The following is a 17,872-nucleotide window of genomic DNA, read 5'->3' as shown; positions in this document are numbered from 1 at the left end:
TGATCATGATGGTCCCTTCTGGCCTTAAGGTCTATGAGATCTACTAGTTCTAAAATCTTATACATGGTGACCAAAAACAGTCCATTCAATTCATTAACTACAGATAATACTTCCTTTCTTTAATCAGTTTTAAAGGCAAAGTGTGTTGTGATAAACTTCCTATTTTTTCTTATATATCCATTTAAGGTAATTGTATTTAACTAGCACAAAATAGTTTTAAAATGCTGGTTTTGTACCCATTAAATTGAATTCCAACTTCCATCCAAATGCAACTTGACAGAAATCACAAGCAAAAAAGTAATCTACCAAAAAAGAGAAGCTAAAAATGGTAAATGATGCATAATGTAAAAATTAAGACTCTGAATAACTGTTAAGCTATATAACTGCTTAAATGAACATGTATAGATACAGTGTATTCTCTTGGTTAGCAAAAAGAAGTATCAAATTCAGGGTAAAGGTTATATTTAGTTACAAATGAACATATTTCTAATGGTTACCAATCAATGAGAATCAATCTTTCTTTAGGAAATTAACTAAAAAATACAAATGTAAAAACAAGATTAAAATGGATGATTTTCAACCAAGGTTTTCTGCTTGCTGATTTAAATCACTTTGATTTTTTTTTGTATCAATCCGTCCTGGTCAAGGATGATGCGAAGTTGAACCTGCTGGCAAGCAAAGTAACAATTAGTATTGACTGCAAAGACTAGACGCCCCTGTCACAATAGAGTGAACCATTGTGTTGAGACAGAGAGAGAGACATTAGAAACCCGACCAGCCTAGCTCATTTGCCTTTAAAAACAACAACAACAAAGGAAATTCACTTACAAAAAAAGGTCAGGTTAAGGTTGTTCCTGAACCAAGTGCTGTCTGCTCCCTGTACCCTTCGGGAATGTAGGACTTTAGATCCCCAAACTCCAATGTTAGAAAACCAGGAAATGCTCAGTTAGGGTGACTTCTCCCTTACACACCTTGTCCAAACTGCACATTCCTCATGACAGTTCCATGGGGGCTGAGGTCAAAGTTTGGCCATCTGATCTTTCCATAACAAACTGTCACATTCCAAGGTGCAGTTCAGACCAGTAAGGAGTTGTCACTGTGTGCCCTGCAACCATGGGTGCCTCATAATGCTTTGCTGTTGTAGCTCCCAACCTGGGCTGCTCACAAACAGCCTAACTGCATGCAAGTCACACCCTGAGTGTCTGTGTATAGCTGCAGTCCTGATCCAGTGGGTCTGACCCCAGCAGCCTGTCAGCACTCTGGCTTCCAGTCACCCTCTGACTTCCACCAGCCTTGGTTACTAATCTCAGGTGACGCAAACACACTACCAGTCCTGAATTTTCCCAAAAGTGTTTGGCCAGCCCTTTCTTGGGCAGTTCAGATATTAAAAGTCTGTTGCCCCTGTAAAGGGTCAATATTCAACAGTTTGCTACTTTAACTGGCGTTACCAAACGGTTGAGTTTAAACACAGCACTGGATTGGTTTAGATTAGAAACAAGTTTATTAAATTACAAAGAGAGAGATTTTAAGTGAATACAGCTATGAAGTATTAAAGTCAGAAATGGTTACAAAAGACACAGATAAAACGTTTCCTAGCTAAAACTTAACAAGCTAGAACTGGTTCAAGGTAAAATGTGTACCACAGGTTCCCAGCAACACGGCTGACCAAATCCTCAAGTCAGGCTCTCTTCTTTGCCCCCCCTCCCTCCCCCTGAAAAAAAAAGTCAAAGGGCTGGTTCCTTTGTCATCTTGGGGGGCGGGAGGGGAGAGAGGAAAAAATGTGCACACACACAGGGTGTTTTTGCCCCTCACTTTTATAGTCCAGTCACTCTTTGAAAAATATTTTCCTGCAGTTACTCCTAGATAAAGTACATTCCAGCTGTGTGGACAGAGACATGGAGTCTCGTGGTGTAAGAGGTTCCATGTTGTTTGCTATAATGCAGATCAATCTGTTCCTGGCCCCCTTCGTTGCCAAAGAATGGTCATTTGACAAGTGATTGCCAGTCAACTTTGATGTCAACTGGCTAGAAGCATCATCTTGTCCTTAGAGAAATCAGTTTGCTCCCCTCCGCCAACTTGTCTGGTAAACACATTGTAGTCATAATTTCAGCTTATGTGCATAACTCTTAATATTCATTTTGTACATACATTACATAAGAATATTGATGATCAGTATGTTACTAGTTTTTAAATATCTCAGGGCATATTTTGTACAAAGATTATTACGGTAGTGTGTAAGGTGAATACAGGGGTGCTTTCAGTCACACAAACATTGTTCTTTGATATGTGGACAGTGACTGCTCAAAAGTAACACTGGAATCCCCATTATGCAGAGTGCCTGTGCCTGTCTGCCGACATCTCAAAGGGGACGGAGTAAAGGGGCGGGTGTGGGAAACTACTTGAACTGTGCATTTCCCAGTTTCTCTAAGTCTGTGAGGTTTCTTCTTCTAACTCTAACGTTTCTGGGGGAGACCTGAACTAAGCACTTCCACATCCTGCCCTCAAACACTGGAACAGCAGGAAGCCTCCCTTTGTGGCGGGTGCAAGGAGCAGTGAGCACTCTGCCTTAGCCAAGTGTTTTGGAAGTGGTAGTGAGTGCACTGGCCCTTGGGTTTGGAAGGATTTCTTCCTGTGTCCCCCAATTACAGTTAATTGTCTTTACATCTGTGAATCAGAAGCAGGAATGCCCCCCAGTGGTTCTGTCCTAGCTAATGTCACTATAGACCAGTGGTTCCCAAACTTTAACAACCTGTAAAACCCCTTTCACTAAAATGTCATGTCTTGTGAAACCCCTCCTAAAAAATGAATATTTCCAGGGATTTTCTCCTTTACCTGAGTGTAAATTATAAAAGCAGTGATCTTGGAAATAAAGTTTGTTTTTATGACATGCTTATTACACACTATTTATTATTAATTATTATTTATCATTACAGTATTTTTATTACATTATGAAAATGGCAACACTCTTCCAAGATCTCACTTTAGTAGCTTGTATCACTTTGAATAAGCATGTTATAAGACAAGGCTCCTATGTTTCATCAAAAAGTATCAGATGTGAAACAGCATGAAGGTATTTAAGAAGCCAACTCAAAGAGTTCCTCCTACACAAGCATTCAGGCCTTGAGCAGTCCAGGCAAACAACACACGTTACAACAAAGCTTCAATTTGTTCTTCATAATAATTTTAAAAACAATACTAGCTGCCTATTTAATTTTACATTCCTTTCAAGGAATCTTGAAGTTTAAATCTCAGTGTGATGTGCTTGCTTTGATCTGCTTAGCTTTTGGAAGTCCAGGGGCTCTGGGCTGCTGGCCCCATGCTGCCCGGGGTCCCTAGGGACAGCTCTGTCCGCCATTAGGGAATTTTTTTCCCCGAGAACCCCCTGTAACATTTCGTGAATCCCAAGGGTTCACGAACCCCAGTTTGGGAACCACTGCTATAGACTTAGACAGAGCTAGTCACAGCTCTACGGTTCCCTAGTTCACATAATATCCAAGGCTGGAAAGCCTGTCCCTCAGGTTGTCATCCATAAGGCAAGAAAGCTGGCTAGGTTATAGATTCTTTGCCTTTTCTCTTACTGCAGTGTTCCTTCTCTTGTAGGCATAGAAGGTGGGTTTGACATCCCAGAGGAGAAGTTTGAATATGATGAAGACGTAAAAATAGTTATTTTCCCAGAGCACCTGGAGATCCCACGGGATGGGCTGGAGGGGCTGCCAGACATGGTCCAAGACAGGGTAGGTCTTTATTTTCTGTCTGCAGGAAGTGCGCTTTTATGGAGTAGAACTCTCCTACTTTGTAAATTGGATCCAGTAATGTTGTGGGACTGGACTGGAATAGCAGGGGGGTGGCTGAGCAGAATGGAGTGGCATTAGCAGAGCCTTGTGGGGAACCCAGGTCTGGAATAGCAAGGGTAGGTGTTGTGGAGCTCTTATCCCCCTATTTCTCCTGCTCCCCAATTCCAGATTGCCAGTGCGGTTGAGGCTATCCTGACAGCAGATTCAGCCTCGCGAAAGCAGGAGGTACAGGCATGGGATGGAGAAGTTCGACGTGTTTCCAAACATGCTTTCTCTTTGCACCAGCTACAGAACAGCGTCCGCATCCCTCCATGGTGAGTCTGGCACCAAGCCTGGCCATGTTCCCTCTCACCCTGGACACTTCACAACACAACTTTCCTCTCTGAGGCTGTGATGGGACTGTTGCTCTGTCAGTGGAGGGGGTTTCTTCTGTGGGCCTCTCCCTGATCAAGGTGTGGCCCGTGATACAAGCTGGTAAATTCCTGAAAACTCTGTGGGTTGACTGCAACTGACTCCTGCCTTATAGGTCTCCCCGGGTCCTCTGCTTCCTGGAGTAGGAGGGGAGTGGAATCCCGAAAGCCTTTGCTTGTGCCATGGTGGGCGAGTACTTTCAGGGAATAGACTGCTTCTTTTCTCTCCCCCTCCTGGCAGTGGCTGGAAGTGCAACAAATGCGACATGCGTGAGAACTTGTGGCTCAACATGACTGATGGATCCATCCTGTGTGGCCGGCGCTACTTCGACGGCAGTGGCGGCAACAACCACGCAGTTGAGCATTATCGGGAGACTGGCTACCCGCTGGCTGTGAAACTGGGAACCATCACCCCCGATGGGGCTGGTGAGATGGGGGACTCAAGTGGAGTTGCAGATGCCAGGCGTCTGAATGGGTTGAATCTGGGCACCATGATCCCCTGACAGAACAAGTGAGGGGGATTTTGGGGTGTGCCAATGCTGTGGCCTAGGACATGCACCAATAGCTGCCACCACCACCAACTGGGCTTTCCTGTGGGGAGGGGGGCAATGAGCTAATTGCTGAAACCCTGTGCTTCCCCTGCCCTCTTCGTTGGAATTTGAGGGCCTTTGAAAAGACTATCTGTATTCCCTCTTCCCTCCAGCCTGGGATGGGGGGTGCTCATTGTTTTAGTGGTCTGGGACAGGGAAGGGGGGTGGATGGCGCAACACCCTTCTGTTAGCCAGGCACACAGGGCCTTTGTACTAGAATCCAAGGCAAAGTTGTTTGCTCCTCTTCTTTACCCCACACTTCTGGGGAACTTGGGTCCCCCATTCTTCCCACCTTAGGACAGTACTGCTCAGACCAGTGGTTTTCAAACTTTTTTTCTGGCGACCCAGTTGAAGAAAATTGTTAATGACCGTGACCAAACGGAGCTGGGGATGAGGAGTGTGGGGGGGCTCAGGGCTGGGGCAGAAGGTTGGATGCAGGAGGGGGTCAGGGCTCTTGGCTGGGGTTTCAGGCTCTGGGGTGGGGCCAGAGATGAGGGGCTTGGGGTGCAGGAAGGGCTCTGGGTTTGGGGGGGGCTCAGGGCTGGGGCAGAGGGTTGGGGCATGGGGTTATCTCGGATGGCTCCCAGTCAGCGGTCAGCGGGGGTGCTAAGGCAGGCTTCCTGCCTGTCCTGGCACCGTGGACCATGCTGCGCCCCAGAAACGGCCAGCAGGAGGTCTGGCTCCTAGGCAGAGGTGCGCAAGCGGCTCCACGCGGCTCTCATTCTCAGGCACTGGTCCCCACCCCCAGCTTCCATTGGCCGGTGCTCAGGGTGGGGGCAGCACGCAGAGCCCCATGGCCCCCCACCTAGGAGCCGGACCTGCTGCTGGCCGCTTCCGGGGCCCAGCACGGTGTCAGAACAGGTAGGAACTAGCCTGCCTTAGCCGGGCAGCACCGCCGACCGGGTCTTTTAACAGCCCGTCAGTGATGCTGATCAGAGCCACCGCAACCCAGTATTGGGTTGCAACCTGCAGTTTGAAAACCACTGGCTCAGACAGTTAGTCTATTAGACCTTAAAACTCTGAGAACTTTATGTTGCTTCCTCCCCCTAGCAGCAGGTTGTTTGAGGAAGAACAGGTAGGTGTTGGTGGGATCTGGGAGTGGTTGGGGTATAAGCTAGTTTCTTTCCCTTTCCCGTCTGTTTTCCCACAGACGTTTACTCCTATGATGAGGATGATATGGTGCTGGATCCCAGCCTGGCTGAACACCTGGCTCACTTTGGGATTGACATGCTCAAGATGCAGAAGGTGAGAGGGAAACTCCCAATCAAAACAAGGGGGTCTGAATGTCACAATTGCACCTGTATTTCCCCTCAGGGGTTCAGCAAGGGCACCACTCTCAGGGTTCCGGCTCCCCAGCTGTCACCTCTCTTGGGTGGAGATGCGTGTCTCTCTCCCTGCTGACTGGGGTATCTCCAGGCTGAACAGTTCCCTGCCTTCACTGTGTTATTCCCAGCATAAAACAAACTGCCTGAGCAGACCTGCTTGGTTTCTCTTCAGAGACTAATAAATGTGACTGCCCCATTTAAGCTACCACACAGCTCTTTCTATGCAAGCTTATTTATTCTTAGGGCTAAAGTATTACTCAGAAAACACTAAAAGAAGCAGTACGCAGGCTAATAAGCTTACCAAAGATCACCCCAACTCTGACATGGGATCTGGCAGTGATTAGCCCTTCAGACCTAGCAGAGGGGTGTCATCTGTGGTCACAAGTTCTTAACAACCTCAGCTCAGAACTAGTACACTCGTGAAAAATTTAGTCCAGCCTTTATACGGTTCAGAGGTCTCTGAAGTTTCAAGGAGTAGGTAATCTGCAGACAATGGGTTTTTCTCCCTAGGGAGATTTTTTTGAAGCTACACCCAAGTACCTTTTAGAAAACCCACTTCTCACATATTGTCCAAAACAGTTCTTTGAAGTTCCTAATGTTTCCCCAAGCTACAGACAATCCTACGATAATACACTATCAATTACATTTTTAATACAATGGACCCCCCCAAATGTATTAAATCTAATTCAATAAGGTTTGTCTAGGATATTGCAGGCATTTGTCCTCTATCACACTGAGTCCTCAGCTGGATCCGAGTCTTCAGTCACCAACCAGGGTGGGGCTGTAACTCAGTTACTATGCAGAGGTCATTGGGTACACAGCCCCCACTTCCTCTCAAGCTGACTGGTGTCCCTTTCTTCTCCTCCACCCCCCCAGATTCATTCCCTTGTGGCTCCTATTCGTACTCCAAGCAATGGGACCTCCCTTGGGGAGATGGTTCCTCAGACTCTGACACCTCAGTGCTGGGGGATGGTTCCTGAGCTCCTTTTCCTTGGCTCAGACTTGCCCTGTTCCCCTTCTTTCCCCCCCCCCCCAAATATTTCTGCCCTTGGAATTGGAATCCCTTAGACATTTGCACATCCTTTCCATATCTTTCTCTCTTCCTCCCCCCCCCCATCATAGTTTTCACCAAACAGGATGGCCCAGAGTGTATCTGTGGCTCTTCTCTGAGCTCCCCCGGTCCATCTCTTCTCTCCACAGACAGACAAGACAATGACCGAGCTGGAGATTGACATGAATCAGCGCATTGGGGAGTGGGAGCTGATCCAGGAGTCTGGGGTGCAGCTCAAACCCCTCTATGGCCCTGGTTACACTGGCATCCGAAACCTGGGCAATAGTTGCTACCTCAATTCTGTGGTGCAGGTGCTGTTCAGCATCCCTGACTTCCAGAGAAAGTAAGTGAGCTAAGGGAAGGCCCCCTCCACTTACCACTGCTCCAGGATTGTGGGTTACTTAGGCCATTTAGTCCTGGTCTCCATCCCAATTGCCCCAATCCTATCTGAACTCTGAGAGGAATGGGGGTGCCAGGGATCAGCATGAAAGATCCCTAATGCTGGGAGCTTACCTTCTGGGGTTGGGAGCCTTGTATAAGCCAAGTATCAAAGGGGTAGCCATGTTAGTCTGGATTTGTAAAAGCAGCAAAGAGTCCCGTGGCACCTTATAGACTAAGAGACGTATTGGAGCATGAGCTTTCGTGGGTGAATACTCACTTCTTCGGATGCATGTAGTGGAAATTTCCAGAGGCAGGTATAAATATGCAAGCAAGAGTGAGTCAGGCTAGAGATAACGAGGTTAGTTCAATCAGGGAGGATGTGACCCTCTTCTAACAGTTGAGGTGTGAACACCAAGGGAAGAGAAACTGCTTTTGTAGTTGGCTCGCCGTTCACAGTCTTTGTTTAATCCTGAGCTGATGGCGTTGAATTTGCAGATGAACTGAAGCTCAGCAGCTTCTCTTTGAAGTCTGGTCCTGAAGTTTTTTTGCTGCAGGATGGCTACCTTTAAATCTGCTATTGTGTGTCCAGGGAGGTTGAAGTGTTCTCCTACAGGTTTTTGTATATTGCTATTCCTAATATCTGATTTGTGTCCATTTATCCTTTTACGTAGGGACTGTCCAGTTTGGCCGATGTACACAGCAGAGGGGCATTGCTGGCACATGATGGCGTATATTACATTGGTGGACGTGCAGGTGAATGAACCGGTGATGGTGTGGCTGATCTGGTTAGGTCCTGTGATATGTCGCTGGTGTAGCTATGTGCCCACATATCACAGGACCTAACCAGATCAGCCACACCATCACCGGTTCATTCACCTGCACGTCCACCAATGTAATATACGCCATCATGTGCCAGCAATGCCCCTCTGCTGTGTACATCGGCCAAACTGGACAGTCCCTACGTAAAAGGATAAATGGACACAAATCAGATATTAGGAATAGCAATATACAAAAACCTGTAGGAGAACACTTCAACCTCCCTGGATACACAATAGCAGATTTAAAGGTAGCCATCCTGCAGCAAAAAAACTTCAGGACCAGACTTCAAAGAGAAGCTGCTGAGCTTCAGTTCACCTGCAAATTCAACGCCATCAGCTCAGGATTAAACAAAGACTGTGAACGGCGAGCCAACTACAAAAGCAGTTTCTCTTCCCTTGGTGTTCACGCCTCAACTGTTAGAAGAGGGCCACATCCTCCCTGATTGAACTAACCTCGTTATCTCTAGCCTGACTCACTCTTGCTTGCATATTTATACCTGCCTCTGGAAATTTCCACTACATGCATCCGAAGAAGTGGGTATTCACCCACGGAAGCTCATGCTCCAATACGTCTGTTAGTCTATAAGGTGCCATGGGACTCTTTTCTGCTTGTATAAGCCAGTTACCTTGCTGGATGCAGCCTGGTGCTCTGTCTGCAGCTCTCTTTGCCTCTCTGGTTTGCTTTGCAGGTATGTGGACAAGCTGGAGAAGATATTCCAAAGTGCTCCCTCAGACCCCACACAGGACTTCAGCACCCAAGTGTATGTAGTTCTTTGAAGAAAGGGGATGTGGTATAGATTTGGCGTGTTCCAGTAGGGGGCCCCATGTCCCAGACCATTCTTAAATTGCATTGTGTTGCAAGTAGGTCCCACTTCTTCTGAGATGCCAATCCCTTGTAGTCATTAAAGATCTCTGGAACTTTCCAAGAGTTGAGGTTTGACCAGGAGATTGGGCTTGATGGGTTAAAGGGTCTAAGCCCCAGCCTCAATCTCACAACTGTATAGAGTGGCAAATGTCCTGCAGGGACATTCTGCCATTGGTGGGTGTAGTACCCCTAGCTGTCAGCAGAGGGTGTCTGGTGTCTGGCTCTGCAGCACAGACTTCCAGCCAGAGAGAGGTGTCTGAGAGAAGAGTATACCGGTTTAGGTGGGGGGTAGTCCAGGGGTTCTCATAACAAAAATTGTGGTGGCCTGAGAGTGCGGCCACCAACTGACAAATTTTTCTGAAATACTTAACTAATTTTAGGAAAAACAAATAAATATGCATATACGCACATCCAAATCATTGTCATTGATTTATGTAGGGTGCTTTTTTCAGATTCAGTAATAAAAATCATGTACAGTTGTATTTTGGTGCATCTGGCCCCTGCTTCCTCCCCCCATTGCCTGTAGCCGCTGCTGCCTTCCCCAGACCCCCACTGTCCCTGGGCCCTGCTGCTCCCCGCCATTGCTCTAAGCTCCCTTTTGCAGCACCCCAAGCTCATCCCGCTCCTTGCCTCTTGACCACCGCACCCAGCAAAGCCAGCCCTCCTGAAGCCCCGCCACCCTGGACTGAAGCCCGCCACCGGAGTCCTGAAGCTGGGGGCAGAGGGCTGCAGGGAACGGCCGCTGCTTTGCCCCCTCACCCATCTCTGCCCAGGAGGCTGTCGTGACTGCAGGAAAACCCCTTGGTGGCCGCATTTGAGAAACGCTGGGCTAGTCCCACAGAGGCTGCATACTGTGTGAGGAGCAGGGAATACAGACTTATCTGGGAATATTTTAATTGTATGCACGTATCCTCTGCTTTTCCAGAGCCAGCGACAATTAAAAGTGATTCTTGAGCCCAGTCTTGGGTAGGAGCCTCAAAGGCTGTGGGGGGCAGGGGAGGGGGTGAGTGAGCTCTGGAGAGGTTCTCCATCTAGGGGTGAGGAGGAATAGGTATGTGGATGTTTCTAAGCAGGTGGGGATTGGGCCAATTGCTAAAATGAGAGGGGGATGTGCTGGCTTGGGTTGGCAGGGTTGTGTGCAAGGGAATGGGAGTGAATTGGTGATTGAGGCTGTGTGAATGTGAGCGTGGGGGAGATGGGAGTAGAGGAAGGTGGTGGGGGAGAAGTGGGGCCCAAGAGAGCACAGTGAAGGGTTGATAGTGGGTATCTCATGTTATCTCCTGCCCGCCCTGAGCAGTAAAGTGTCTGTCTCTCACTTTGGAAAATCTGTTCAACCTGCTGGTGGGAATGCGGTGTAGTCTGCTTCCTGCTATCCCATGACTTGGGCTGCAGCCATCACTAATTTGGAGGGATTGCATTCTGCCTCCCTCAGACTCCTGTATAGAGTCACTTGCGGGGCTTCACTTCCTGTGCCAAGCTGCTGCGAGATGTGGCTGGTAAACGACTGTCGCAGCCCAGTGCTGGCTGCCTTTCTGTGAATGGCTGAGGCTGTCCCTCCACAATCCTTACCCATTGGCCAGGGAGGAGCTGAGGCTCAGTTCTAAAGTTCTGTGAGGTGTTCAAATGGAAGATATCAGACAGGGCTGGGGGCAGCAGAGCAGGATGAGACAGAGGAGTCGGGGCTGGGTAGGAAGAGGGAGCTGAGGTCAGCTGGGGCAAGTCAACGTGAGTTTCAAAGCTGGAGTGATTGAACTGGCTCCTGGAGTGACAGGAGTGTTTGGGTTGGAAGCAGCTTGGTACAGCTTTGATGGTGAATCATCTGCTATTCCAGAGCCAAGCTGGGCCATGGGCTACTCTCTGGGGAGTATTCGAAGCCAGCCTCTGGAGACGGGGAACAGCAACCGGACCAGAACCAGAAGGTGAGGACTGGGGCCCCACTACCCTCATGGGGAGGGAATGCACTAAAGCATGTCTGTGATGGTGTGGGGATCCTCTATGGAGACACTGTACAGGGCGTTGACCCTAAATAGAGGCAGGGTTTGGAAAGATGTACCCTAGGGCGGAGTTGTTGGGAGGCCATGCTCACTCCTTCCTCTCCTCCCTACTTTCTTCTAGGGCATGCAGGATGGCATTGCTCCACGCATGTTTAAATCTCTCATTGGCAAAGGGCACCCGGAATTCTCCACCAACAGGCAGCAAGATGCCCAGGAGTTCTTCCTGCATTTCATCAACATGGTGGAGGTAATGACTGATCCACACTTTCTGAAATCCTGGGAAGGGGGCAGCTCCTGTTCTGAGCTCCAGCAAGTAGGGGGTTGGCACCTAGGCTGGATGGAAATGCAGGGAGGGGGCCGGCATGCAGGTATTTTGAAGCACCAGGTTCACCAGAACTAACCATTCAGGATATCAGTGAGTGACCACTTCGGGAAAAGGGGATGAGGGTGCCCAACTGCAGGGCCTTTTGTTCGGGGCTCACTCCTAGCCCCTATGAAATTGCTGTGTGTAGACTTTGGGGGAGCTTGGAGTTACCCAGAGCTCCCCCTAAAAATGGAACCCTCTCCTTTGGGGTGGGAATGGGATTGATTTCTGGAGACTGGTGGTGCTGATTGAAGGGCTCCAGCTTCTACACTTGGACCAGGGACAGTGGAGACAGTTCTTTGTCTGTGTCCCGCATGGGGCTGCTGCTCCTGTGATTGGTTGATCTGGCCACCTTGATATGACACATCTTCACCATGTTGCCCTTCCCAGAGGAACTGCCGCAGCTCAGAAAATCCCAATGAGGTCTTCCGTTTCCTGGTGGAGGAGAAGCTCAAGTGCCTGGCCACAGAGAAGGTGAAATACACCCAGCGTGTGGACTACATTATGCAGCTGCCCGTGCCCATGGATGCTGCACTCAACAAAGGTCAGTGGCCTGATGGTGACTGAGGAAGGGGCAGCAGGCACTGGGATCAGTGGGGAAACTCTACCTACTGTACTCTTTTACTGGGGTTGAGGGGATCCCTCAAGGACCTGAAGAAGCAAGGTGTTCTGGAGCCAAATCCTTCTCCTTCATCACCCCATGGAGCTGGGCAGGGTGGATGTACTCAGAGATGCTGTGGACAGGTATCAGTCACTCAAGTTAGGGATCAAACCTTTCCCCTGCCTCACCCAAGGCAAGGGTTGTGACTTAGCCTGTGGGACTTCAGCATAATGGAAACCATCCTGATGGCTGGAGGAGATTGTGTGCCCTATGCACCACTCTAGGGAATATGTCCCGATGGGCCCATCTAGCCTGGTGTCCTGCCTCTGGAGGTAGCCAACAGCAGGTGCCTTGTGAGCACCTGGAATCTGGACCTGACTCCTCTGACTTGTCCCCAGATGAGCTGCTGGAATATGAGGAGAGGAAGCACCAGGCAGAAGAGGAGAAGCAGCCGCTGCCTGAGCTGGTCCGAGCCAAGGTGCCTTTCAGCTCCTGTCTAGAGGCCTACGGGGCTCCAGAGCAGGTGGATGACTTCTGGAGCACAGCCTTGCAGGCCAAGTCTGTGGCTCTCAAGTGAGTGTAGTTTGGGGGCGCTATCTAGGATAGAGATCAGAGTGTGAAAAGCCCTCTTGGGAACCCCTTTCCTACAGTACACTGGGCAGGAATGTTTCCTAGGGCTGCTAGTTCCCCTCTTAGAAATCCATGACTTGTCAGCCCTGGGGCGTGGTTCCTGAGCCTCTAGGCTCAGTCTTGTCCCATTTTCCATGGAGATTACAGTGGGCAGAGTTAAGGTGGCTGTGGGGTCCTCAACACTGCATTCTGTAGTGGTACAGAAAACAAAGCAATGGAAAGCCAGAAAAATTAACGGTGGTGTTGATGCCCCATTATCAGTGTTCTGACATTCTTAATTTGAGTTATGTTTTAAAGTGTGCCTAGCCTAGGAGGGAGATGTGGACAGCACTCTGTTGTTCTCCCCAGCCCTGACTTTCGTTTTAAAAGAAGTCTCTAGTTATTAAAGTTGAACAAAACTTTCAAAACATGAACTGAGCGCAACTGGTGCACCAAAGTTTCCTTGAGTTTACAGAAAGACTGAAACAATAGTTGTGAAGGATGAGCTGCCCCAGTCACTTCAGCAGGGCTAACTCGAATGCCAGTGGTGATACTTTGAATGTCAGATTTTTTAACTGTTTCACTATCCAAAACACAGATCATAGTAACTCAAGGCAGTAATGAAGAGCTACAATGTCTGCTGAGTGGCTGTTTGTTCTGCTGCCACTGGCACTCCTTTCCCAGTCAAGAAGGACTCAAGCCCAAGAAGCCTAGCAGAGCCCATGAGGGGAGATATTTTGTTACAGAAAAACGGAAAGATACCCCTTAGCAATAACAGGTCTAAAGAAATGTTGCTTTTCAAGTTGACATTATTAACATTCTACTGCAGTTTGGAGTAATGACTTATATTCAAACCTTTCCTCACATCCAGTGCTGAATATACCTCATTCCTTCAACTATAGTTTAAAATGCATCCATACGTGTTTGTTTTACCTGTATTTAATTAGAATTCTAAAATCTCCGGTGGCCTGTACCACATGGCAGGGTTTGCAGGGGAGGGAGGAGTGTTTGATTTTCCTGGAGGTGGTCTCCACCCTTAAAAGTTTGGGAAATGCTAGGTTAAGCTGTCCTCCAGTCAGAGCACTTCCTCTGGGAATTGTTCAGGGTTTGGCAGGCTCAGTGCTGAGTACAGTGGGGAGACCCAGAGCCATACAGACTATTCCCTCTGTATTCCAGCAGTAGCTCTGGAATGTGCAAGACTCCACATCCCCTTCCTTGATTTCTCCCCGAGCCAGCCAGTCTCCCCTCCCCCTCCTCCTCCCCCATTAACAAAGCAACAGGGTAACCTGTTCAGACATGACGTGTCACTCTCTTTCAGGACAACCCGGTTTGCCTCCTTCCCAGACTATCTGGTGATCCAGATCAAGAAATTCACTTTTGGCCTGGATTGGGTACCCAAAAAGCTCGGTAAGGAGAGTGAGGTGAAGCACGAAGCATCGGGGTCAATGAGTCCCCAATGCTGCTCTGTGTAGCACCGCCCCCATGCTTAGGCATTGGGGTCACTACTGACAGGGGAGAGCATTCCATACTGCGTTGCTATACTGCTGCTGCAGAACATCCCATGTGCATTCTCTACCCCAAACAGCTTATCTTTGAGGGCCACTCATCCACGCTCTTTGAGCTCACTGAACACGTCCCTGAAGGTCTGATCCAGACTTTTTTACAGATGTCTCTATCGAAATGCCAGAGGAGCTGGACATCTCTGCGCTACAGGGGACAGGGCTGCAAGCTGGTGAGGAGGAGATGCCAGACATTGCGCCTCCACTGGTGACGCCAGACGAGCCCAAAGGTAGCCTGGGGTTCTATGGCAACGAGGACGACGACTCCTTCTGCTCCCCTCACTTCTCCTCTCCAACATGTTAGTGACTCTTCTCCTCTCCTCCTCCTAGTGCCTGACTCACTCCCTCACTCTCCTCATGACTTGTCTCCCTGGCTAATGATTTCCTCCTCATTCAGTCTCTCTCTTCCTGTCCCTCTGCCAGTGACTGTGCCCCCTTGCATGCTCATTGTGCAAGGATGTTGCTGACCCCCAGTAGCTCTTTCAGCTGTAGGTTTGTGTGGGCCCATATTAGGAAGGAGTGGGAAATGGGGTATGCACAATGCATCCAGAAGGTCTAGCTGGGAGAGAGGTTTGGTGCACAAAGATTGGCGGCGTGGTGAGAGGTGAAGAGGAGACAAAGCTCCTGAGCCATTGCTAGGGAGTGCCTGACTCATGACTTTCATCTCTCCACCCCCTGCATGAGGCCTGCGTGCTATGGGAGTAAGGACTTCATAGAATCATAGAATATCAGGGTTGGAAGGGACCTCAAGAGGTCATCTAGTCCAACCCCCTGCTCAAAGCAGGACCAATTCCCAACTAAATCATCCCAGCCAGGGCTTTGTCAAGCCGGGCCTTAAGGGAGGGGCAAGGCTTACATGAGATTCAGCCAGGGAGGGAGGCTTGAGGTTTGCATAAGGTTGTGTGGGAGGGAGGGGACAAAAATCACACTAAAGGGGTGGGTGGGAGCAGGGCTGCCAAGGCTCCTCTAATCTCTGTCCCCCCCACAGCCCCCATGTTGGATGAATCGGTGATTATCCAGCTGGTGGAGATGGGCTTTCCCATGGATGCCTGCCGCAAAGCTGTGTACTACACAGGGAACAGCGGGGCTGAGGCTGCCATGAACTGGATCATGTCGCACATGGATGATCCAGGTATGAGAACACATGACCATGACAAAGCCCTCCCACCCAGTTCAATGTGCTATATGCTACAGCGCTTCCTGCTGGAGAAGCCAGGGCTGAGACCTTAAAATGTTTCCCCACCACCAGAGCTAGCCCCTCTGAACTATGTTCTGTTTTCTGCTACAGATTTTGCCAACCCTCTGGTTCTTTCTGGATCTAGTGGGCCAGGTTCCACCATCATCTGTCCAGACCCCCCTTCAGAAGACAGCGTGGCCACTATTGTCTCTATGGGCTTCTCCCGAGATCAGGCTATGAAAGCCCTAAGAGCCACGGTGAGGAGCAAGGATGAGATTACAGTTGAATTGCAGCCTTATAGGGCTGTGCTGGGAATGGCATCCTCAGGGAAGGGAGGTGCTTAGATTGATGAGGGGTTCCTGACCTGACAGTTTCCCCCTCTCCCTGCAGAGTAACAGTCTGGAGCGGGCTGTGGACTGGATCTTCAGTCACATTGATGACCTGGACGCAGAGGCTGCCATGGACATCTCAGAGGGGCGCTCGGCGGCTGAGTCCATCTCTGAATCTGTCCCTGTGGGTCCCAAAGTGCGTGATGGGCCTGGAAGTGAGTCCCAGACACTGGAGGGCATGAGTTCTGCCCTCCTCTGGTTTCGGTAGAGGCAGCTTAGTTCCTGGGGATGGTGGTGGTGGTGGTTTCTAACCAGTTGGGCCCCAGCCTTCCCCAGAGCTTTAGCCTCCCTAAAATCTCAGGTCTCTCACTGATCCCTGAGATTCTAGCACCTCCCAAGAGTTGATCTGGCTGCTGGGGCAATGTAACAGAGAGGAAGGGGAAAGGGTCTGTGCCTACTGGGAATCATCAGAGGGATGAATGGGATGTGGTGTCTAGTCAGATGGAGGAGAGGAATAAGGGTGTCCTGCCAGGGAGATAAGGAGGACTTTGCTCCCATTCTTTGGAACCCCATCTCTGTGTTGCCTCCGGAGACTGTTCTTTTCTGGTCTCCCTATCAAAACACCTGGGCTCTAGCCAGCTAAATCTTTGTGGGAATTCATGCCCAAGCTGCTACACTACTTGCTGTAATGTGGAAAGCCCCACACAGCAGATGTGTGAACCAGGGCCTCCTCGCTCATCTACTTCCCCCATCAAGCTCTGGGAGGTAGGCAACAGGTAGGGCCGCCTTGAAGGAGCTATCATCTCTCCTCCTGTTTGCTTCACCAATATCTCCACAGAGCTTGGATCTAAAATTCTCTTGGCCTTGTGATTAGGCAGCTGCCTTGTTCTACCTACTCCACCATGAAACATGTCTTCTCAGCCATTATTGGGGCCCAGACCCCTGAAGGCCTCTCTAGGGAGTCATGGGACAATAGCTCCTCTCTAAAGAGTTCTTCAGCGGGATGGGGTTATCCAAGGATATGTAACTCTCCCTACCTCTGTGTCTCTCTTACCACCTCTTTTTTCCTCTCTCCCTCAGAGTATCAGCTCTTTGCCTTCATCAGCCACATGGGCACTTCCACCATGTGTGGCCATTATGTCTGCCACATCAAGAAGGATGGCAGGTAAGAAGGGCTTGAGGGAACAAGAAGTAGCCTAAAGGCAGCAGCTTCTAAGATAAACCAGTATAATTCCCCCTTTACTTCAGTGGTCTAGTGCCATTCTCCCTCTGGACCTACTGTCACGGGGGGAGGGAAAAGAGAGGAACAGGCCACTGTGCCACATGGTGGGGACAGACTTTTAGGTCAGCTGCAAGCTGGTGGCCCTTATCTCTCCCTCTCTGTTTCAGGTGGGTGATTTACAATGACCAGAAAGTCTGCGCCTCTGAGAAGCCACCCAAGGATCTCGGTTACATCTACTTCTATCAGCGGATTCCCAGCTAGAACTCCCTCCTACTGTGTGCAGAGTGGGGAGTAGGCTGCTGGCATGAGGAGGGGGAGGCAGTGACAAATACAGAGAAGCAGTGCACATTCTTTCACCCCACTCCCTGCTATGTCTCACCTGTGCCACTGCTGTAACTCTGGGGGCAGGTGTTCCTTGGTTAATAAAACTGGGGGCTGGGGCCCCCATGGACATGAGTGAAGAGGGGTGGGCAGATGGATTTGTTTCAACATAAAATCTCTCATTACTCCCTACTCCAAGGCACAGCCTCTAGTGCTTTGCTGCTTGGTGTAATTATGCCATCCCCTTTCAAGCTGAAAGGGGAGAAGGAGGGGCGTGCGTGTGTGTGTGTGTGTGGCTTTGTGTATCATGGGTGGGTGGGTGGCTTCTCTCCCTTATGCCCCCTCCCAAACAAGGGGGCTGTGCAGGAAATAATGTGGGCCATAAGTAGCACCACTTCCTCCTTGTGTGCCCCTTAAATGCCAAAATACGCGAAGGATAAAATAAAAGTTAAATACCCCCTG

At 49.5% G+C, this 17,872-nt stretch overlaps 1 protein-coding gene across 2 annotated transcripts in view; it reads left to right on the top strand.

The window, feature by feature from the left end:
• Positions 1 to 17,872, top strand: part of USP5 (ubiquitin specific peptidase 5) — a 22,946-nt gene extending 5,074 nt beyond the window's left edge. Inside the window, exons 4-20 of one of the 2 annotated variants that reach the window (XM_034787182.1) lie at positions 3,601 to 3,734; positions 3,963 to 4,108; positions 4,446 to 4,630; positions 5,945 to 6,039; positions 7,320 to 7,513; positions 9,059 to 9,130; positions 11,066 to 11,153; positions 11,350 to 11,475; positions 11,983 to 12,136; positions 12,592 to 12,766; positions 14,121 to 14,209; positions 14,469 to 14,591; positions 15,350 to 15,493; positions 15,650 to 15,795; positions 15,929 to 16,082; positions 16,948 to 17,032; positions 17,257 to 17,872. In XM_034787182.1, the coding sequence (XP_034643073.1) occupies positions 3,601 to 3,734; positions 3,963 to 4,108; positions 4,446 to 4,630; positions 5,945 to 6,039; positions 7,320 to 7,513; positions 9,059 to 9,130; positions 11,066 to 11,153; positions 11,350 to 11,475; positions 11,983 to 12,136; positions 12,592 to 12,766; positions 14,121 to 14,209; positions 14,469 to 14,591; positions 15,350 to 15,493; positions 15,650 to 15,795; positions 15,929 to 16,082; positions 16,948 to 17,032; positions 17,257 to 17,350 (2,204 nt within the window). In that variant the 3' untranslated portion in view covers positions 17,351 to 17,872. Of the gene's footprint in view, positions 1 to 3,600; positions 3,735 to 3,962; positions 4,109 to 4,445; positions 4,631 to 5,944; positions 6,040 to 7,319; positions 7,514 to 9,058; positions 9,131 to 11,065; positions 11,154 to 11,349; positions 11,476 to 11,982; positions 12,137 to 12,591; positions 12,767 to 14,120; positions 14,210 to 14,468; positions 14,661 to 15,349; positions 15,494 to 15,649; positions 15,796 to 15,928; positions 16,083 to 16,947; positions 17,033 to 17,256 lie in introns of both variants that reach the window. The other variant, XM_034787175.1, reaches the window with a different exon arrangement.

Source organism: Trachemys scripta, chromosome 1, assembly GCF_013100865.1.
Source record: "Trachemys scripta elegans isolate TJP31775 chromosome 1, CAS_Tse_1.0, whole genome shotgun sequence".
NCBI classification, from domain to species: domain Eukaryota; kingdom Metazoa; phylum Chordata; order Testudines; family Emydidae; genus Trachemys; species Trachemys scripta.
Note: the sequence above shows the minus strand (reverse complement) of the source record. Positions and strands in the feature narration are given on the sequence as shown.